At 34.7% G+C, this 23,823-nt stretch overlaps 1 protein-coding gene and 1 pseudogene across 1 annotated transcript; one reads left to right on the top strand and one right to left on the bottom strand.

The window, feature by feature from the left end:
• The first annotated feature begins 4,028 nt into the window (after positions 1 to 4,028).
• LOC143550270 (pyruvate kinase, cytosolic isozyme-like) lies at positions 4,029 to 5,748 on the top strand (annotated as a pseudogene).
• Positions 5,749 to 6,391: 643 nt separating this feature from the next.
• LOC143550252 (E3 ubiquitin-protein ligase SIRP1-like) lies at positions 6,392 to 7,868 on the bottom strand. The gene is made up of 2 exons (XM_077040939.1): positions 7,792 to 7,868; positions 6,392 to 7,683 (listed from the first exon to the last, which is right to left on the bottom strand). The coding sequence occupies exon 2, from the start codon at positions 7,645 to 7,647 to the stop codon at positions 6,559 to 6,561; it is 1,089 nt and encodes a 362-aa protein (XP_076897054.1). The 5' UTR covers positions 7,648 to 7,683; positions 7,792 to 7,868; the 3' UTR covers positions 6,392 to 6,558.
• Between the last annotated feature and the right edge of the window lie 15,955 nt (positions 7,869 to 23,823).

The raw sequence follows: 23,823 nt of genomic DNA, 5'->3' as shown, positions 1-23,823 counted from the left end.
CGTGATATAGTGCATAGTACTTACGCTAGTTTTCTTATTCGGGTAATATTTTACAAAAGTTTATTACATTAATTGTTTTTATTCTTATTAAATTTTTTTAGCTAGTATCATCAACGTGCTATTACCATTTTGGTGGGAATGCAAGATGATTAATGTGTGAAATAGGAGGTCATAGGTTAAAATCATATTGTGTGCAAAAGTTAAGCCGCTCGAAAAAAAAGTAACATAAACGTGAATTACCTATGTCATAAGCCTTACATATGTTAAATAAGTGATAATTTAACATTAAAGTTATCATCGACTTCCAAAACCATTATTTCAGTGCAATAAACTAAAACACAAATAATAACGTATAAGTTACAAACATAAATGCATCATGATTAAACATTAAAAATTTGGGTGTTAACCACTTGCATTGTGATGCGATCAGTTTTAATTATATCTCTTACACACCTCAATTACGTCATTTGCATTATGCGAACACCTTTCCCCATCGTTGAGGCTATTATAAAAATAGTTACCTTAAGTTTTCCTCTTTCATTGTTACATTTGCTAGAAGATAGAGTTTCTTTTTTTCTTCTCTTTCGGTGCTATATCTTCAGGATCATGTTTGGACATTAAAAAAATAATAGATCCATTATACTTGTTTTTTATCAAACCAATAATGTCATATATATATTACGGATACATGAACCATCTTTCAATTCCTTCTTTATTTCGTTCATAACAAATTCCAAATTTATGTAAGAGAAAAATGGATAAGTTAGCATGTTTAAAAACATGAAGAAAAATTGATAAACTTAGTGAGTAAAATTGTTTGGTATTGTAAGCACGTCAACAACTTTTTTTTGTTTTTTTAAACATTTTTTTATTTATGACATTTTTTTTACGATTTACTATCAATATCCTTGATACCGTCTAGTTCGTGGCTACAATGCTGTGGTTTGTTTTTCCACTCACCGTGATTTTCTTTTAAATATGTTAATCTGTTTTGCTTGTGTTACCTAATTTGTTTTAAACTATAACTCATATATGTAACTAAGATTGATTGTTTTACGTTTACAGAATTTTTTAATTGTTTACCATCATTAAATTTTTATATTATATGAATTTTATAACATAACGCGTTTTTTAACACGAAGTGGAAAACTGTTAACATTACTAGTAACTTATTAGTATTTATTTGTATTTGAGATACATTTTAATAAAGTATGAATAAAGTTGCACGCATAAGAAAAAAAATGCCAAAATGTTGTAAATAAAAATGTTGCAACTTACATCCTTCAAAGACTTGTACATTGATGCAACAATGACGTGTACATTATAATCCGTACCTCGATATTTAACAAACTTTATATCAAAATTTTGACAAAGTTCCTGGCTCCGCCACTTGTAATCGGAATGGTTATATTATAAATAAATGATGTTAGTGGAGCACTAACTTGATTATAAATAGAAAGAAATATGAGTCAGTGACTGTTTTAAAACAACTAGCATGATTAATTCTTAAATCACGTGATTAGTGATTACATACCAACATTCTAATAATTATACTTGCAATTAACTAGTATTAAGTGTGTTTATTAAGTTGTTAAATAAAAATAAACAAGTTTGATTACATAACACACTTTCTTTTATAAACTAGTCATTGTTTTACTTAAGCTTAATATATCTTGCTACAAGATTAGGTATTATACACTTTTGATGAGATTTTACCATCTTAGATATGTAATATCATTCTCATCAAGAAAGTAGTAAGATCAAGTTTTATAAAAAATTATATGCTTTTTGCATAAGTTAAAAAAATGAACTATGTGATTTTCACATGTTTTACATATATGTTTTATACGTGAAATGAATTGAATGCATATGATGCAAGATAATAGATATGAAGTATTATCTAAATTGGATATTTGTTTTAACTTAATCACTCATGCTAGGCTTAATATGAATCATAAGTTAGTTTAATAATTAAAATATAACTTCTTATTTGACGGTTGTAACACCTTTTTACTCAAACCCGAACTATTGACCTTTTTTATTGACAGTGCTGACATGTGACCCGAACCCACATGGCTCGACCCGTATTCCGATCCTAAGGGTAGGCGACATAAGATGGATAATTCTAATTTCATCAATAAGTTTACCAACCAAACACATTATAGATTTTCCAAAGAATCAATGTCATTTCTAATTCAAATTCTTTTAATGGATAATTCTAATTTCATCAATAAGTTTACTAACCAAACACATTATAGATTTTCCAAAGAATCAATGTCATTTCTAATTCAAATTCTTTTAAAAAAATTTGCTAACCGATTGTGCCCTAAAGGTTAGCTAAACTAAACTCCTTTCCTAAATTTTTTCATCCTATACTCTTTGGAAAGCATCAAATCATATATTCTTTAGTGTGATTATGGAGAAAACAAGTATCCATAACCCGCGCGTTGCTTCAGGTTTGTGCCTATAAGGTGATCAAGTTGGTTAGTTGTTGAAGGCATTGTTCTTACAGACATATAATCAAAAAGCAAACCCGTCAACATTTGGAAAAGCTAATCGCTAGTGAAAATACAAAGAAAAGAAAGAATACATGACCAAACGATAACAACATCAAACCCAAAATCAGTAATCAAAAAGTCTTAAATTATATAGTGCTTTTCAAGTAATACGAATCAAATTACTCCAGGCCCAGATCCCTGCCATAACTATAACATAGGTTGTCACGTCAAATAGTGGAGTGTCATCAAAGCATAGACTGAAGATTAAAACGAGAAACCAACACAAGGCACCATGTTAAAATCTCACAATTTGCAAAATCTCATGAGAACACAATATCTGATGTTAGTGGTAACCAGCCTTAGAAGCTTTGAGTACAGCTCCAATAAAAATATACAAAGAAAGGAATAGCGATTCTACCTTACGAAAAAGTTTTCAAAATTAACATATTGGAAATTTAGAAATTTGATAACATGGCAAGTTTTGTGGAAGGTACGACAAGGAAAATGTGAAGTGGGTGACAAGTAGGGTGTGCATGGGTCGGTTTTTGTCCAAACCCATAACCATAACCGATATAGCGGTTAATAGATAACCATAACTATAACTGATCCGTCATGGCGGTTTCGGTTAATCGGTTTTAACGGTTATAACAAGTCGGTTATAGGTCGATTAACCATGACCAAAATAAACAATCCTTCTGTATGATTGTGAACACTGAATAGCCGCTAACTGTATTGTGGAATTCAAATACACACTTTTTTCTACTGTAGTTTATTGAATATACATATCTAATTAACATATTAAATAATTGAAATGGCAATTTGGATGGAAATTCAAAACGATAATCATGGAACATTGGAATGAATATAGTAACCAATATCACCAATATTATTGGCCTAAAGGTGTGCAAAAATTTTTTCTGTAACGGCAGTAAATGTAAAAATATCCCGTTGATGCACTAATTCTAATTTCAAAACCCTTATTTCTCGATGAATAGTAGTTACATAAATGGGGCGATTCGGTTATGGCGGGTTTGGAATTAACATAACCGAAACCGACCGACATTTGACGGTTTTCAAAAATTCATTAAACTGACCCACCGGTTATATCGGTTATCGGTTAAAATCGGTTCGGTTTTGTCGGTTATGGTTCGGTTTGCGGTTATGACGGTTATTTTGCTCACCCCTAGTCACAAGTGACAAGTTGAACTAGAAGGTGTAACACGTAAATAAAGTGGGGGACATAAGTGGACAATGCAACAAGTAAATATTAAAGCGGGTCGGTTAATGCAATTCTTACAAACTTGAATAACACGTTTCTATTAATTCTAGTCGAAAGGTTTTCTTACAAGACAATTTCCAATTTCCTTTTAGAACATTCTAAAAAACGAAAAGACAACTTGGAGAAAAAGAAAAACAATTTATGGCATAAATTCGCATATCCCATGCAACCAAAATTATTACAACTAATTTGGGTATAAATACACCATCAATCAACCCTCGTTCGATTCTCATACACAACCACCGTCCAATTGTTCAGAAATCTAATGGAGCACATGAAGCTTGATCTTAGCTTGCAAGTCGACGACATGAGGAGGCCCAAGACGAAAATCGTGTGCACTTTGGGACCGGCTTCTAGGTCGGTTGAGATGGTTGAAAAGCTTTTGAAGGCGGGGATGAATGTTGCTCGGTTTAACTTCTCGCATGGGTCGTTCGAGTATCATCAGGAGACGCTTGATAGTCTCCGTACCGCCATGAATAATACTGGCATTCTTTGTGCGGTTATGCTTGATACCAAAGTAAGTTCTGGTACTCGTTAATTAGTTGAATTAGTTTTGATTGTTTGTTGCTTGTGATCAACGTCAACGCTACAGTTTGTTAAGTTGATTGATTTAAATTATACTGATTTTGACAACATCTATTTATTTTATATTTTATTTATTATGACCTTCTAAACGTTCTTTTTCAATATAAAAACTATCTGTCCTTTTCGGTTTGAAACCTTTGGTCAGTCAATTCAGGAATTTTATAAACTGAATCAATTTGTTTCGTGGGATTTTGGGCATACATCTTTATTTTATGTTTTACTTGAGCTTTTGATTATTTTAAGTTAGACTTGATTTGAGGTTTGTTCACCAATCAATAAGATGAAGTTTTAACTGCCGAAACATTATTGTTTTATTATTTCATTCGTACTTTATGCACTTTATAATTGTCAAATAAAACCAACAATTTGAGTTTTGTTCACCAATCAATAACAGTTTGGTTTGGTTTTTAATATTAAAGGTTTTGTTTCGATTTAGAATGATAAAAACCGTTATATCGAACCATATAAACAATTCTCGATTATAGTTTTCTTTCAACGATTATTCAAAGGAATTTTGATCAATCTTAAATTTGTTTAATATTTTGTAATAAAACGATTCGACTAAAGACATAGGAATTTTTTTTTTTATATTTATTTTGTGCAATTACTAATTTTGTTTGTTTTACTTTAGGGTCCCGAGATTCGAACCGGTTTTCTAAAAGATAACAAGCCGGTGCAACTGGTACAAGGTCAAGAAATCACCATCTCAACCGATTACACTCTTAAAGGTGACAACAAGACAATCTGCGTGAGTTACAAAAAGTTAGCTTATGATGTAAAACCACAAAGTGTCATCCTATGCTCAGACGGGACCATCTCGTTCACCGTCTTGTCTTGTGACACTGAACACGGGTTGGTTCGTTGTCGGTGCGAGAACACTGCGGTGAACGCAAAAACGTTAATATCCCGGGAGTGGTTGTGGATCTCCCGACATTGACTGAAAAAGACAAAGAGGATATTATGAAGTGGGGTGTTCCTAATAAGATTGATATGATTGCTTTGTCGTTTGTTAGAAAAGGCTCGGATCTTGTTGAGGTTCGTAAGCTGTTGGGTGAACATGCCAAAAGCATCCTTCTCATGTCTAAGGCTAAGTATCGACCCGGGATGCCGATATTGTCGGTGGTGGTCCCGGAAATCAAGACGGATTCGTTTGATTGGTCGTGTAGTGATGAGTCACCGGCTCGGCATGGTTTGATCCACAGGGGTTTGGTCCCGGTTTTGATTGCGGGTTCGGCTCGAGCTTCGTGTGACGAGTTGACTGAAGAGGCGATCGAGTTCGCGTTGAAGCATGCTAAGGAGAAAGGGTTGTGTGAGATTGGTGATGCGGTTGTGGCTTTGCATCGTATTGGGACGGAGTCTATAGTGAAGATTGTGACTGTTAAGTAAGGGGTTATGGGTTTTCAGAGTTTTGGCATCGTTTGAAGGCAATTTATTTTTTCTGATATTTTACCTACTTATAATGGCTATCAAGAGAGATGGCAGTTTTGTTTTGATATTTTACCTACTTTTAATGAATGTTAAGAGAGATGGCAATTTTGTTTGGATATTTTACCTACTATAATGAATGTTTTGGTTATTTTACATTATAATGAATATTAAGAGAGAAGGCAATGTTGTCTTTCTTTTGATATTTTACAGAGCTATGGCTATTTTGTCAGAAGGCAATTTTCTTTGGATATTTAATATTTTACCTACTTAACGATCGTCAAATATTAATCACCCATATAATCATAAGTGACGTTATTTTTTCAAATACACCAAGACATAAAACTGTTGGGACACCTTTGGTTCAAAAACCAAGACAGTCATCTCGCTAGTTATGCTAGTTATAAAAAAAAGGTCGAAGTGTGAAGAAATTTATGAAAGGTCTAGAAGATTCTGAAAAACATTCGTGGGTCCAAACACATCTACAACGTGATAAACAGATTACCCACTTTTGTACTTGCTGAACCGACAATGTTTTTGACAGTTTGCATATGGTCCAAGGCCATGTCACAGCCAACAACAAACAATAAAATGTGACCAATAATTTGAGGTTTTATAAATGACGGTAACTTGTTTTATAGATTACACGGATAAATACATCCAAACATCACAAAATCAATAAACACGATTGTTGAGATGCTTTACAATGGAAGATAGGTTTAAACAGGAAGATACAGAGAGAAGCGCGATATGGCACCCTTTGTAGAGATGTTAATGACTGTCTTCTTGACGATCAGCTTCAGGGTCTGAACGTGGTGGTGGTGACGACCCTGAAGCTGATCTCGTCAAAGCAGTTGGTCTAATAGACCCTGCTGGTGGCGAGAACAGACTACTAAAAGGCCAAGGGAGGGATCCTGGAGATCCTCTTTCTTGGTTATTTGTTCCGTTCCCCGTGTCGCGGTTTGAATTTGAGTTGCCCCTTGACCCTTCTTGTTCTCGGTTGATCTTTGATTCGTCGGCAGGCAACTGGTACCGACAAACAGGACAAGAACTGTGAAGTTCGAGCCATGGCAAGATGCAATCGCCATGAAAAATGTGTTTACATGGCATTTCCCGAGCTTCGGTTCCAACTTCAAATTCTTCCAAACAAACCGAACACTGGATTGAATTTTCTTTTATTGTGATCGTTGGCATCGCCTCGACAGCCTCCTTTTGGGCTGGGGGTGTCCCATATCTGTTCGGGTCGTTTTCAGCTAAATGCTGCAGGAGCTGCTCTAAACCAGGTCCTAAAAAGTAATCACCAAAAGAACCGAACGGGTGGTTTTCCGACAAGTTACGGGTATCAAACGGATTGCCACCACCATTGCCGCTTTGGACAACGATCGTTTGGCTAAACGGGTTGATGAGAATAACCCGCCCCCCTTCGTGGCGGCTGTCTCCTCCACTCTCATTGTTCTCGGGCTCAGACATTAGTCCAGCCCGAATACCATGAAGGAGGTGGAGGATGGCAGCGGTGCTTCTCCGCCGCCTCAACGCCTCCGGCTCAGGGTCCAGCTCCGCCGGATCTCCCTCAGGGCGGTTTTCTCGGTCGGTTTGCTCATCGGCCCCAAGCTGTCTAAGCCTTCGGTTTTGGAGCGGGGTGGTCATCATACCGAGCAGGATGGGGGCCCAGAAGGCAACACCACGGTCGATGTCGGGACTAGCGTCTTCGTGGCGGTGATCCGTGCTTACGCTGTCCATCTCCTCCATGAATCGGCCTTGACACACTGAGCATTTGATTGATTCAACCTCCATTATCGGATTAACAACTCTACAACAAGCATGGCACCAATATCTCGTTGCCTCTCTCTCTTCCTCCATCTTCCTCTCTCTCTATCTGCCTTTCACTTAATATTTCTGCAATTTCAATCAAACAAAAAAACACCCATCGGAATTCTTGCAAAAATTCAAATGAATAATCACCCAACACCCACATTAAAACCCTGAAAAATATGATTATCTAACCTTTTTTTAAATAATGATCAAGGAGACGGAGAAGCCTGAGATACCCAAATCAGAAATTAATTTTCTAGCTTTTATTTTATTTTATTTTTCTATGTAAAACTGGATTTAATTTGAATTATAAAAACTTATATATGCAAATTGACAGCAAAATATAGAAGAATCCAGAAGAATGTGGAGGGCACATGACGAATTGAATAAGCAAGCAAAGTTTGACCACTACCTAATTTAAATATTTTACATGCTTCTGGATTCAAAGATATTTGATTATTTAATGTTTTAACCATTTTACCAAATCAGATGGAGAACTAGAATAAGAAATAAGAGAAATTACCAGGAACAACAAGGAAAAGAGAGAGATGGGTTTGTTGATGTTGAGATTCTATCACCACATCTTCAAATCTAAACTTTTTTGGGGGAGAATTTAAAAGGGTAATTTGGTTATGAATTTGTGGGGTTGTATTTGATTAGCAATTTCATTCTCTAAATATTTAGGGGTTTAAAATTGAAGTAACATATTTAACATATATTTAAATATGTTAACTTTTGCAAATTATTCACAACTTCACTATAAATTTATCATATCTTATTTTTAAGCATTTTGTATAAAAACCCAACATGTTCAAACCAAAACCAAACTTAACGGTTTGGTTCGGTTCGGTTCGGTCTGAGAGCTCTACAGTTTGGTTTAGGTTTACAAGAATAAAAAATGGTTACTAACAGTTTGGTTTACGCTTTGACCTAAAAACCGTGAAAACCAGACTGTAAACACCCCTAAATGGAGTGATATAGGACGCGATTGGTTCTCGGAGTTCAAAGAAGTTCAATGGAACAAGAAATTAAACCCCTTCTAATGTGTTTGGTTCGCCGAATTTAGTAGAACTGATTTCAATTTCATTTTCAATGTTTTTGGTTGGCAAATTTAATTTTATCAAATTTCTTCACTTTAAGGGATTTCACAAATCCCTCCACCAAGCGTGTTATTCGACTTGGGCACCGGACACGTTAACGGGTAACTGACGCCGGGCGCATTAATCGAATTTGGACTCCTTAACCGATTTTGGACGCGTAATCGATGTTCAACGCGTTAACTGACATCAAATGCCTGAACCAACATCGAACGCGCTAACCGAAGTCGGATGCGTAACTCTCTAACGCATCGAATGGCAGACACATTAACAGGCTCAAAACGTGTTAACCGACGTTAGCTAACGCATATAAAGCCGTTTAATGCGCCTGCCTACTGCATTGGTTAATGTTTTTGACGCTGGTTAACGCATCAGGCAATGTCATTGAGTATGTGTCTGACTTTGTAACATGACCGGCGTTGGGTATGTGTCCACCGCTGGTAATGTTACTCTTCTCTAACATTTTTTTTCATTTTATAAAACAAAATTTGTGCAGTCTATTACATAAATACGCTATTTCTTTTTTTTTTTTTATTAGCAAACATTAAAAAATTTGTTTTAAAAAATACAAACCAGCTTTAAAAACTATTAAAAAAACACTCTCTAAACAATTATAGAAAAAAATATATTATTAAATTATCAAAAAAAAAATATTTTAAGTAAGAAAAAAAAATAATTTTTTTCCTATTTATAAAAAAAACAAAGAATCGTTTTAAAAAGTGTAAACAATATTCTTAAAAATGTGTTTTGAAAACGATAATAACATAAGATAACAAAATAAGAACAAAAGATATTTGAATTGTATAAATATAAAACTTGAGAGAGGGGTACGCTTAGTAAAAATGGGATGAGGGATACGCTTAGCGGCACGCATTTCAATTCTTGTGAAAAACAAATTTTCATCAACCAAATGTTATCTCTAATTCAAATTCTTTTCAAATATTTCATTTTTGTTAAATGTGTATTGGTTTTTCTTAATCCAAAATATAATCTTTTGGTCGCTGCCGATCCCAACTAAAGGATTGGCTGTTAACGGTCTAAACTTTTAACGTATTTGTTTCCAATGGTCCGGGACTAACAGAATCCTAACACCGTTACTTGCAAATTGCCGGAAAAACGATTTTGGCCGGAAAATTCACATATTTTTGCTGGTAAACTCAACCTGAACACCACCAACTGGCTCACGACCAACCAACCACCACCATTTGAGCACCAACAATCGATTCCGACAATGGTTCCGGCGACCTCAATAATTGGGCTTTTACTATAAAAGGGGTTCCTCAAGGTCCGAGCTAAGGTTACAAAGATGTTTGGTATGAAAATGTTGAGTATTTCAGAAAAAAAAAAAAGAGTTTTCAGGCCAAAAACGTTTTTCCGACTACCTGCGACTAACTGCGTTAGGAATCTTTTAGGCACGGACCGTTAGGAACATATACGCTAGAAGTTGGGACCGTTAACAATCAATTTGTTAGTTAAGACCGACAACAACTAAAAGACAATAGTTGAGATTAACAAAAACCAATACTAACTTTGTTAAATTCTTTTTACTTTTTGAAAAGTTTCAATTTCTAATCCACTTTCTTCATATTTCAATTTCTTTTCTCTCCAATTGCTTCGAGAAAAGTTCTGGAACCGAACACTCCTTCAGAATTCGTGTAAAATCCTTAAAAACTAAACTAAACAATTATTAATTTTAACTGCTATTTACTATTTAAAGTAGCATGAAAAATGTGAAATAAACATATTATATAAGTTTTATGGATCATGAGCTCTATTCGTATTAGAATTAAAAGGTAATAATAAATTACATGAAAAGGAAAAATGTATGCACTAAAAGAAGTTGGTATTCATACTAACAGTTTGGAGGAAAATGAGTACTCAAATATATGCCAACAGCAGAAAATAAATTTTTTACCCTCCTTAAGATGGAGCATGGCTATCACAAATGCGCAACTTGTCTATTAGAGTACGAAATTGTTGAGTTCCAAGGGCTTTGATAAGGACATCCGCAATCTGTATCTTTGTGCCAATGGGCATAGGCATAATTTCTTTTGATTCTATCATTTCTGGTATAAACTAGCAATCCATTTCCACATATTTGGTTTGTTCATGGAACACAAGGTTATTGGCTATGTGATGTGACACTTGGTTGTCACAAAATAAAGGAGTTGGTGCATCGGGAGCTGCTCTAAGTTTATTATAAAGCCATCTCATCCAAAGTATCTCGCTAATAGTAGTTGCCATGGCACGACATTCTGCTTTCGTATAGGAGCAGGGAACAACACATTATTTCTTTGACTTCCACAATACTAGTGCGCCTCCTAAAAGGATTTAATAACCGATATTTATTTCCTTGTAAACTGGCAACCACGCCAATCCAATTCAGAGTATAAACAAGATAAGCATGTGCTTTTTAAATTTTAAAATATCTTTGTTTAAATTACGGTTTAAATTTTAAATTCTAAAAGAATATATATTTAATTATTTATATCTTATTATCACTCTAATAAAAGAATATCATATTTTGCCACTTGTCATACTCTCATAGCTCTCCTGTTTTCTAACTTATATCCACTAGATAAATCAATTTAATTTAATTATGTATTTAATATATTAGCAATTATATTGTATTAACTTTTTAAGATTGTAACTTGTAAGTATCGAATTTGACTTAATAACTGTTCAAAAGTCAAAGCAATACTAACGATTAAAAATGTTGATCTTTTAAAATAAAGTTTATCTGTTTTAATTAAAATCTAAATTTATTCTGCTTGGAATTTTTTCTATGAGGATTTAACTTTTTGGAATTTTTTCTATTCAATTATTTATCACTAATGCTTGGATTTCAACTTTAATTTTCAAAAGGAATGATGTTTTATTTTCTTCAATAGCTTATTATTATGCTATTCTTGGTTTGTTAATTGCCTAAAAGAATGTTGAACCAACACTTTTTTAATTGATACTTTAAACTTTCTATGGTCAATCAACACTTTTTAATGAAGAATTATTTCCAATTTTAAATCAATTGATATTTTGATTTGTTTAGTTTTCTTAAATTTGTTTGTTTAATTCATTCAATAGCATCAAGAATCCAACTCCATACTGTTGGAACGTCCGTTGACACATTTAGTGTAAATGTATGTCACTTTTCATTTTAAGTTATTTTCCTTTATTATATAACAATAAATTATTAAACAACATTTGCTATTTACCGCTTCATTTTTAAAATAGTAGTTGACACATTTGTTACTAGAGGTGCGCAAACCGGTTTTCGGTTTAAACCCGAGCAGTTCATTGAACGCCCGGTTCTTAACACTTTAAAGGCCTATATTTTATAAAGAAGTTTTGACAGATTGTATATATCATCTTTTTTTATAACCTTGAGAAACTGTCAACCAAAGCATTACCAAGAATCTTTTACTTACCATATGCTACCGATAGATTTGGGTCTTCACGTACGTCAACCAACACTTACGTCAATTGATATTATCCGATCAGTGTTGGTATCTATGTATTGATACTGCCATTACGGCTGGAACTAACTACCATATATTGATTTCCAATTGATATTTCTTATTTTCCTTTACAAAAAATTGATTTCCAAATTTCAACCGGGCATTACATAGAATGATTAATGAGCTATAAATTAGTTTTGAAGCTGACGTATATAGACAGACGGGTTTTAAACCGGGTTAAACCTAATTTTGGCTAACCGGTTCCAAAATATCTTTCTTATTGTAACATAGGCAATTGTTAATATCATTATTATAATTACAATCATATTTTTCTTTACAATAAATTAATTTTTCAATGGGGCATTAAATGAAATGGGTAATGAGCTATAAATGGATGTGAGCTATAAATTAGTTTTGAGCTACAAACGGGTTTTTTTTAGCTAAAAAAAAACTACAAACCGGTTTTTGTAATATCAGGCTCAAACCGGTGTTCCTGTTATGCTCTTTAGAAATCTTAACCAGAAAGAAGGCTTATGTAACGGTACTCGACTACAAATTATATCTTAAGGTACTCGTGTAGTTGAAGCAAAAATTAATTCTGGAACTAACATTGGACATAGAGTTTTGATCCATAGATCACTACTGACTCCAACAGACAACAAAATAGCATATAAGTTTCAAAGACGATAGTTTCCCCTTACGATATGTTTTGCGATGACCATAAACAAAAGCCAAGGCCAATCATTATCTAGGGTTGGTTTGTACTTGAAAGAACCCGTGTTCTCATATGGACAGCTATATGTCGTCTTGTCAAGAGTTACAAGCAGGTGTGGGCTAAAGATTCTGATTCTTGATAAACAAGGTAATCTGACCAATACAACCACAAATATAGTGTATAAGGAAATTTTTTCTTATTTGTAAAATAGTTGCGTAATGTTTGTTTTGTAATTCCTGTAATTTTATTGTAATTTGTAATTGTATTAATAATATATGATAATTGTATTATGTGTTATTGATTGTATTTTGCTTAATGTTTAACTATTATAATTTTTATTAATTCTCCACACGGGGTCTCAAACTAGTAGATAGAATATATGACGGTTTCTTTGTTCGAATTATTCACATTTAGTATATATTAATGAAAAGTAAGAAACTCTATTTGAGGGTTGTTTCATGATAATTCATTAATTCTAATTTGTTTTGTTTAAATTATTGTAGTTAATTATTTAATTAATGGAAGATAACAAAGTTTCTGAATCAAATATGGCGGTTACATCCTAATTTGACTTTATTAATTATGAAATTATCAAAGATGGCGGTTCAATAAATTAATTGAAGTCAAAAGTCAAAAGTTAAGTCTCAAATATGACGATTTTCTTTTAACCCGTCTCAATTCTTTTGTGAACCGTCTTATTTAGTGATTTTTGTACTAGTGGCCGGCACCGGCCTCCACCTTATAACATAGTATTGTACTCTGTGTAAAAGAAGAATGAATTGGTACAATGATTAAATTAATTGGTTGTAAATTTCTTTCATTTAACAATTTTCAAGACAACAATTTCGTTTCTTTTATATTATTTTAACCTATATTAAGCTTGTAGTTTCTTTCGTTATGTTTTCTTGATGCCTTGGTTTCTACATTTCGTTTTCATGTTTCGATATTCATGTATGTTGAATTATAATTTATGTGCATTTGTAGGCAAAACATCATGGCTAGAGCTTGTTGGGAAGACTGGACAGTCTACAGCCAACACTATAGAGAATGAAAACCGGTTAGTTAACACGCAAATCATCTTAGAAGGAACCATCATCCCTCTCATTTATATATGCGATAGGGTTCTTGTATGGGTTAATAATAATGGAATCGTTGTACGTACCCCCACGATTGGGTAACAAAGCTAAGTTTGCGCAGATGTGGTTACAAATTGCAGCGGCTTGGAGGTTTATTGTATGTGTATTTGTATTTAAAGATTCACCTGTTATATATATTATAGAATAAAGTTGTGCTTAACTATCTAGGGTACGTTACTTGAACTATTGTATTACGTGCATTTGTGTTAAACATGTTATTATAATAGATATATCTTATTGTTCCTAAATCTTCATATTGGTCTTTTGTGTTAAAATGTTCGTCTACAAGAATGTATTTTTGTAAACTTTTAAAGCTCTAACATGATATAAGAAATGCACTTATTAAAAATTTCCTAACTTATCATAAGAAATTTAAAGTTAAGAATAGTCAAAATGCTTAAACCAAATTGTAAAAAACAAGAAGGTTTGGAAATTTTGCACACTAAAATTGAATGGTAATACGTAAACCAAACTTGTCAATTCAATTTGGTTGAAGTCCTCAATTCTTACACCTCTAGTTTTGTATCCGCCAATAATCAATGTTGTATAACTATATGCAATAACGGATAGACTAATAATCATAATGGGAATTTCTAATGGCTCTGATCAGATCGATTAAAGAAGAAACAGAAAACACAAATGTCTCATCCACAATTAATCGACTCTTTTTATTTCTTATTAAAACCAAAATTGTAAGTTAACCCTTACAAACCATCGGCCCATGACCATCTGTAATTGCAACATTGTGGCGGCGTTTTAGCCTCAAAATGCTAGGGAACACCCCCCCCCCCACACACACACCGGTGTCTTGGGAGTTTTCCGGGCATCATAAAGTCTTCCAACGTTGTACGTGGAGAAAACGCTGAGGGTGGAAGGAGGTGAGGCCATCACTTTCTTCCAGCCAATAAGGAAGTTGGCGGTGGGCGTTTGCCCCACCACCAGTACGCTCGATAATAGGCCTAAACACAAACCTAATTAAACTCAAAAACAACTGGATAACCTAAACAAACTATATATAGTTATCTTGAACCGTTAAAATATCTCATAAACAAATAATTTTTTTTTTTGGAACGGCATCATAAACTAATAAATAACGAAGCTAAAAACAAATCAACACAATAGCTGCAAAATGAGCAGGCCGTTCAAACATAAATCAAATATTCCACAAACGAAAGTGTAGCATTTAGGCATTATTGTTATTATTATTAGACATGAAACACGCTCACACGCTATACCTCTTTGTCGAGATCAGTCACGAACCAATTTTAACTAGGAATGATCCTGAACAAAACGATTAAGAATAAATACCCCTTTGTTATTCTTCTGCACATCAGCCTTAAATTTCGCTTCGTTATCATGCCTTTTGAGCTTCATTAAGATATGATATTTTGCACATCCATCCACAATCTGTCACATAACTTTTAATATCAATAATAATATTTTCTTAACGGGTCAAACAAAAACATATAACGAAAAAGATGCATGCCTCTGCTTTAGCATGAACAACTTCTTGGAATTCGTAAGGATACACTAGGTGGACTTCCTTGAGAACATAATTTGCAGCATCTTGAACCCCAGGATCATGAACCGGTACTGATTGTTAAATTATAATTAACATGTGTCACGTGGTCTTTATTATTATTTAGTTATTGATGTTTTTAATTTGGTTGTTATTGCTGAGTCATGTAAAGCTATTCTTTAGGGATAGCTTATAATAAGTCTGGTAGGTTAAGTCCGGGTCTTAAGTTTATGTTGAGTTGTGTGAACATGGGGAAATCATGTGTGAGTTGTTGAGTCATGGGTCATTGTATTTCTGCAATATAAGCAGTATGTTTGCTATTGAATGAATCAATCGAGTTCTAGTCTCTCTGCTGTAACTGTTAACAGTGGTATCAGAGCTAGAAAGTGAGGAACGATCAAATTGAGTGAATGATGGCCGCTGCAACGATAACACCCACTCTTCTCAAACCCTTCTCCCTGTCTTTAAAGGAGAAGGCTATGAGTTTTGGAGTATTCGAATCAAGACGGTGTTGAGATCGCAAGAGTTATGGGAGTGTGTGGTATCTCCGTTCAATAACAGAGATACTGATGCGGCTAGTCTTAGGGAGAATCAAAAGAAAGATGCTCGTGCCCTAGCCCTAATTCAGCAGGCAGTGCACGACAACATCTTCTCTCGAATTGCAGCAGCAGAGACAGCGAGTCAAGCATGGACTGTGCTTGAAACTGAGTATAAGGGTGATTCCAAAGTTCTGACAGTGAAATTGCAAGGGCTTCGACGTGAGTTCGAAACCATAATGATGAAAGATGATGAAGCAATTTCAGATTACTTGTCCAGAGTTATGAGAATCGTGAATCAAAAGAGGGCGTATGGCGAAAACGTCTCTGATCAGCTTGTGGTTGAAAAAGTACTACGAAGCTTACCCACTAAGTGGGATCATGTTGTGACTGCTATTGAAGAGTTAAAAGATCTCTCTACCCTGTCATTTGATCACCTCATGGGGTCGTTACAGTCTCATGAAGCAAGGGTGAATCGAAGTATGACACTTGGTGAAGATGAAAAAGCTTTCCAGGCCAGGGAAGTTACTGTATTTGGGGCTGCGAGGGGTAGAGGATGATTAAGTTTTCGAGGCCGTGGTAGAGGCCAAGGTGGTCGGCTTAATGGTCGAGGTAAAAGTGAACTTCAATGCTATAATTGTAATCGTATGGGTCATGTTCGTGCTGATTGCTGGTTTGAACCGCAAGTTAATACTGCTCTTGAACAAGATGAAGAAGAAGACGAGTGCCGGTTGTTTATGGCTGTTAGCGAAGAAACTTTGGCTCTAAGCATATGGTTTGTTGACAGTGGGTGTTCCAATCACATGACCGGGCAACGGTCACTGTTTACGCAGTTGGATGAAACAAAGAAAGTTCAAGTTGAGATGGGAACTGGAAAAAGTGTTCAAGTTGAAGGGAAAGGCGTGGTAAAAATTATGACAGCCAACAGAGTGTTTAAAGTACTGCATGATCTCCAGTATGCACCTGCACTTGGTTACAATTTACTGAGTGTTGAGCAGCTCATGCAATCTGGATACTCTCTTTTGTTTGATGACAATGCGTGTGTGATCACACACAAACGTACTAATGTTGTCGCATACCGTATCCCTATATCTACTAACAAAGTGTTTCAATTGAAGATTGGCTCCAACCTAAGTTCACCAACCAGTTTGGTTGCTAAAGCTAATGATGATGAGTCCAATCTGTGGCACCGCCGCTATGGACACTTACATGAAGAAAATCTCCGGCTCTTGAGCAATAAAGGTTTGGTAAGTGGGATGTCTCAAATTGGTCATGTCACAGATTGTGAAGGTTGTGTTCTTGGAAAGGCAACACGAAAACCATTTCCTCATAGCCTTTGGAGAACTTCACACCCCCTGCAACTTGTTCATGCAAACTTAGTTGGTCCTATGCCAACTACTTCAATGGGAGGTAACAAGTATTATTTCCTGTTGACTGATGACTTTACTCATATTCCTTGGGTGTATTTTTTGCAATAAAAGTCTGAAAGTTTCGAGTATTTTAAAAGATTTAAAGCTAATGTTGAGAAGGAAAGTGGAAGAAAGATTGTTAATTTGCGTACTGACCGTGGGGGAGAATTCATGTCCAAAGAATTCATTGATTTTTTTCAAGTGCACGGAATTAATAGGGATCTAATGGCTCCCTACACACCGGAGCAGAATGGGGTAGCGGAGAGAAAGAATCGAACAGTAGGTTACAAGAGAAAGGTTTACCCAAACAGTTTTGGGGTGAAGCAATAGCAACTACTGTCTACTTGGTCAGTTTATCACCAACAACAGCCTTAAACAATGCTACTCCCTATGAAGTGTGGTATGCCCGCACACCATCTGTAAGTCATCTTCGTGTTTTTGGTTGTATTGCCTATGCATTAAAACCTGCTCAGTTGAGAAAGAAATTTGATGCAAAATCAGAAAAATGCATCTTTATTGGCTATTCTCCAAACTCAAAGGCCTACAGGTTGTATGATCCCATAAAAAAACGAGTTATTATTAGTCGCGATGTTGTTTTGAATGAACAAGGCAGGTGGAAGGATGAAGACACAAGTGATAGTCCGAATGAAGTGTTAGTCAGTGGAGATATGTTTGGTAATGATGGAGAGTGCCTTGCTCCATAAAGCTCAAATGCATCAGATGCAATGCAAAATTCAGGCCCAAGTTCGGGGTCCAGCCCAGAGCCAAGGTCCAACAGCCATGGTTCAACCTCCAATCCTATTACACCTCCACAACAACATACACAAGTGTTCGCTACTACGGATGGGTCGAGTGTAAGTAGTGACTCAGCCCATAGAGTTCGATCTCTTGATGGCATCTATGAAGATACTTCACCAGTGTCCGAGAATGATGAAGCATGTCAGTTTGCTTTGTCATCCCTTGAACCAAATTCATATTCTGATGCCCTGGATGTTGAATAGTGGATATTAGCAATGGAAGAAGAACTTGCATCTTTAGAAACACATCATACTTGGACCCTAACTGATTTGCCTGAAAATAAGAAGGCAATTGGTTTGAAGTGGATTTTCAAGCTAAAAGTGCAAGCAGATGGGCAGATACAAAAGTATAAGGCTCGTATAGTAGCTAAGGGTTACTCACAAGAGAGCGGGGTTGATCACGAAGAAACTTTTTCACCGGTGGCTCGGTTTGAGACTATTCGTATTGTCTTAGCATTGGCTGCTCAAAAGGGGTGGACTGCATACCAATTTGATGTGAAATCAGCGTTTCTGAATGGGGTTCTTAAAGAAGATGTGTACGTTATGCAGCCACCGGGGTTCGAAATCAAAGGAAAAGATGACAAAGTACTCAAACTACACAAGGCTTTGTATGGGTTAAAACAAGCCCCGCGGGCTTGGTATAGTCGTATTGATGGGTATTTAGTTCAACATGGCTTTAAAAGAAGTTATAATGAGCCTACTATATATGTGAAGCGAGGTAACGGGTCTGATTTTATTATTGTGTGTGTGTATGTTGATGACATTATTTACACCAGCTCGTCAACAAAGTTGCTATGTGAGTTTAAAGACAAGATGATCAAAGAGTTCGAGAAGACTGATATTGGAAAGCTGAGTTACTTCCTTGGGTTGGAAGTACATCAAGGAAAAGATGGCATGTTTCTGTCACAAAAGAAGTATGCTAAAGATTTGCTGATGAAGTTTGGAATGGCTGGTTGTAAGGTTGCTGCAACACCTATGAACACAACAAAAAGATTTCAAGTTGATGATGGTGGAGAGCCGGCTAATGGTTACAAGTACAGGAGTGTAGTGGGAGGCTTGATTTATCTAACTCATACACGTCCTGACATTGCTTTTGTTGTAAGTGTTATTTCTCGGTTTATGCATAAACCCTCAGCTTTTCACTTTGGGGCTGCAAAGAGAATCTTAAGGTATGTTGCCGGGTACTGTTGGGTATGGTTTGTGGTATGGTAAAACAAAAAATTTGCAGCTAACCGGGTTTACGGATTGTGATTGGGCAAGCTCGGTTGATGATAGAAAGAGTACTTCTGGTAACATGTTCACGTTTGGAACCGGGGCTATCTCGTGGAGCTCGAAAAAACAGAATGTAGTGGCACTATCAACCACGGAAGACGAATACATTGCAGCAAGTTCAGCTGGATGTCAAGCTTCATGGCTAAGGAAACTGTTAAGAGAATTGTTCCAAGATCAGAATGATGTCACACCAATCTTTTGTGACAATGTGTCTGCAGTCTTCTTATCAAAAAATCAAGCGTATCATGCACGAAGTAAGCATATTGACATCAAGTTTCATTTCATTCGAAAGTTTAGTTGAAAGTCATCAGATTAAGTTGAAGTCATGCTACACACAAGAACAGGTTGCTGATGTTTATACTAAAGCTCTAGGTTTGGAGCAGTTCGTCTACTTTCGAGAAAGGCTTGGAGTTGTGACACTTTGAATTATGGGGGAGTGTTAAAATATAATTAACATGTGTCCCGTGGTCTTTATTATTATTTAGTTATTGATGTTTTTAATTAGGTTGTTATTGCTGAGTCATGTAAAGGTATTCTTTAGGGATAGCTTAGAATAAGTCTGGTAGGTTAAGTCCAAGTCTTAAGTTTATGTTGAGTTGTGTGAACGTGGGGAAATCATGTGTTAGTTGTTGAGTCATGGGTCATTGTATTTCTGCTATATAAGCAGTATGTTTGCTATTGAATGAATCAATCGAGTTCTAGTCTCTCTGCTATAACTGTTAACACTGATTCATATCCGGAAGTGTCGATGATGGCTCGTTTCTTAACAAGAGTGAATGCCTGTAATTTTTTGAAGTTCAACCATAGCTTCACCCATACTTTGGCCTCATATATCTTCTTCTTTCCAGCATCATCAATCTCTAATGTAAGATAATGCATAGTGCCAGCAACCAGTTGGTCGTGCGCGCCCACAACCCTTGTTAATTTCAACATTGCATTCTACAAAAGAAATCTTTATTAAAATACATACTAAAAAACTTAGTTTTGAAATAGTTACATCAATATTCACGTACTGTATCCACAAGTTCAATTTGTTCAATTTAGTTACGTACACAAATGGGCAATGGCATCCTCACATACCTATTTATATATGAGTATGATAAGTTGATAACTCTTAACTTCTATTAGTTACACCATTAACCCCACAACTTCTTAATATGATAACCCTCAAGTAGTATTAAGTTACACAAACAATCCCACAAGTCTTTCAAATTGTATGAACCAAACCTATACCGACGGAGTTCCAGTCACGTCCCCGTCGCAATGAGCGGGCTTAAAGCAACTAGTTATCTTTAATACTGATAACTTTCTCAAACCCCTAGGTTTGCAATTGTTTTCTGTTTGTAATTTAAAATATGGGTGTGAATGGGTCGGGTCGATTAGATTTTGGGTTAATTATAACCAAACCGAAAAGGCAAAAACCAACATGTTGGTTTTTGTGTTTTTAAAAACCGTTTGATTTTTGAGTTTTTGAAAACCATTCAGTTTTAGGTTTTTTTTTTTCAATTTTCCCATTCGAACATAAAAATTTTGGGCAGAAAAAAAAGTTACACAAAACAAAAAAATTTGCATAGTTTTTTTTTTCTGTTAGTTGACGTATTACTAATTATTAAGTATTTGGGTTAAACTATTATATATCACCTAACATTTAAAACTAAATGAAGTCTATGAATTCGGTTTAGTTACATGCAAAACCGAATATGAACCGAAAGTTTGGTTTGTACAAAAACATAAAACCAAACCATTAATTGCTAAATCATTGTATCTAACCAACTAACTTAACGATATCAACAAACATGAATTCATAACATGAGACTAACGATTAACACAGAAATTAAGCGATGCATATATAGTGAAACCTCTTTTTTGTTATGTTCTTCGACAGCAAAACGAGCGAGACTGTCGATCTCAGCACTGTTTAAAGACGATTTATGTAACCCTCCGCTAAGTGTATGCACTGAATGCAACGAAGAATAAGATGATGCTATAACCGGTAGCAAAACTTGCAGTTGAAGGCTTTGCTGATTTTAGGGTTGGGTTTGCAATTGCGGAGACTTGTTGAGTGTAGCATGTCCAGATGTGGAGGTTAATATCTTGCATACGCGTGCAAATAAATTCACACGCTGAATAGAACCCATGTTCAATCTAATCGTAGTTTGCTCCTTCAAACACCCTACACGCTGATGTAAATCTCAGACCTATTTATTTACCTAGACTTTTATTCAAAAGACTTTGTTATTGTATATTTTTTAAATTAAACATGTTCTTATTTAGGAAAGAATAGATTACTTTTTTTAATGAATAACCAAAAAAGGAACAGGTCTGGTCAATCCTGCTGTGATCCTGAGCCATATAACAAGCAGGGTCGACTCTGGTTCTGCAATCGTGACCGTCGGCTCGGGTTCTGCACGCATGACCGTCAGGCAAGACCCGTAATTTTGGAGGCAAAATTTCTTTGCATACATATTGTAAAATCTAAATCTTCTAGAATATAACTTAATCTTAATCATCAGAGCTGTCTCTAAGAATCGTGAAAATTTTTAGCTTGAAGACGAATAAAATTGGGTCAAAATTAGTTGAGTAACTGGATTTAAATATTAAGAATACATATATTTTTTTTCAAAAAAACATATATAATTTAAAAAAAAGAACATAAAATTAAGGCCTATCAGGGTGTTGGGCCGGGGTTGGTCGGCCACCCAACCCTACCTCATATCCGGACTTGTTGATCATCTTATAATTGGGCTCAAAACGTTTTTCTTATCCACAATCCATTTAATCAAATTTAAGTTATTGGACCCAAACTAAAAAACATAAAATAAATAAATCTACCCATTTTAATAAAAGAAAATAAATGGGGATACATGTCACTTGGAAATTCATTCGTATCCTAAATTTTCCGCTCAAACTATTATTTTATTTGTAATGAAAACATATTTTTGTCAATGCAATCAAAATATATTAATGCATTCTTTAATCAAATAACTAATTACCTAAATTATAAATATTAAAAATATGTTGGTATTTATCTCACTATAATCAAAATATTTATATCCTTAGGAAATCAAATCTAACTGTTATTATTAAATTAACAAGTTTTAGAGCCCGTGTCACACACGGGATAATTACAAATTATAAAATTATAAGTAAAAAGTTAATTGCATAGCGTATATGAAAAAAAATGTATTACATCTATACTTGTATCTATACAATGTGTACATATATTAATTTTATTTATATCACAAAATAATTTTTTTAAATGAACTTAATAAAAAAATGTCCCTGCAAAAACGTACCTGAGAATGCTTCTTTCTATTGAAAAATTCATTCTCGGTGCCATATATGTATAATTGAAAGACTTTTGGTTATGAACCAATTTCGGAAATAAAGCTTCTCATACGGTAGTAGTTCTAACAACTCAGCCTAAATACAAAAGGAACGTTACATTTATTGATATATTTATCAATTTACCACCCATCAAAGGAAAGTAGAACATTAAATTGTAACAATGAATGTTCTTCAAGAGTTATGTTTTTCTGAGCTACATCATGAAAAAGATTTTAATAGATTTCAGAGGACTTCTCGACTTTGTGATAATGACAACATAAAATATAGTTTTGCATGACATGCTTTCCATACAACGTTCTGATCACCATTGACGGAAAAATTAATGTTGACATAAATATTTCAAATTTGATAAAAGTTAGAAACATTGATAGGCATGGGGGTGACACGTCGAAAGTGTTCGCAATCTTTTCTTATATTTTAATAGTTGAGGCCTTGAGGGGAAAATACTTAGTTTGCCAAATCCCGAACTTTTTGATTATTTCAAAAAATGCTCTTAAAAATAAATTTGAAACCCGAATCATGTTTAAACTTCTAACTTTCATACTTTTGACATTTTAAAGTCAACACTTTGAACCCATAACAAATTTGACGATAAATCTATTTTGCATTTTTAAACTTTTAAAAATACTTAAAATTTTCATTTTTGACCCGGTACAAATTTTAACCTAAATGCAGTTGCTTGTACCAAACAATCTATTTACCAACTTTTGACCCATAAAATCAAATTTAAGTTCCACAAAAAACCCGAAACAATTTTCATTTGAGAAACATGATTTGTTGTTGATTTTTGAAATTCACCAAGTATTTTGGAATATATAGTAAAATAATATGTTAATATTTATATTTATAAAAATATATAGATTTTATAAATATAGTGTAAAAGGAAAGTAAATCATTATTGATTTATGACATATATTAGGGTATATTAGTTTTAGAGGAA

Source organism: Bidens hawaiensis, unplaced genomic scaffold (assembly GCF_021521415.1).
Source record: "Bidens hawaiensis isolate Kalapana, Puna unplaced genomic scaffold, B.hawaiensis_p1.1 tig00015978_1, whole genome shotgun sequence".
Lineage (NCBI taxonomy): Eukaryota > Viridiplantae > Streptophyta > Magnoliopsida > Asterales > Asteraceae > Bidens > Bidens hawaiensis.
This window is presented reverse-complemented; position numbering and strand designations above follow the sequence as displayed.

Coding starts and splice junctions, on each gene's coding strand:
- LOC143550252 (XM_077040939.1), bottom strand. CDS start 7,647: ATGGAGGAAGAGAGAGAGGCAACGAGATATTGGTGCCATGCTTGTTGT.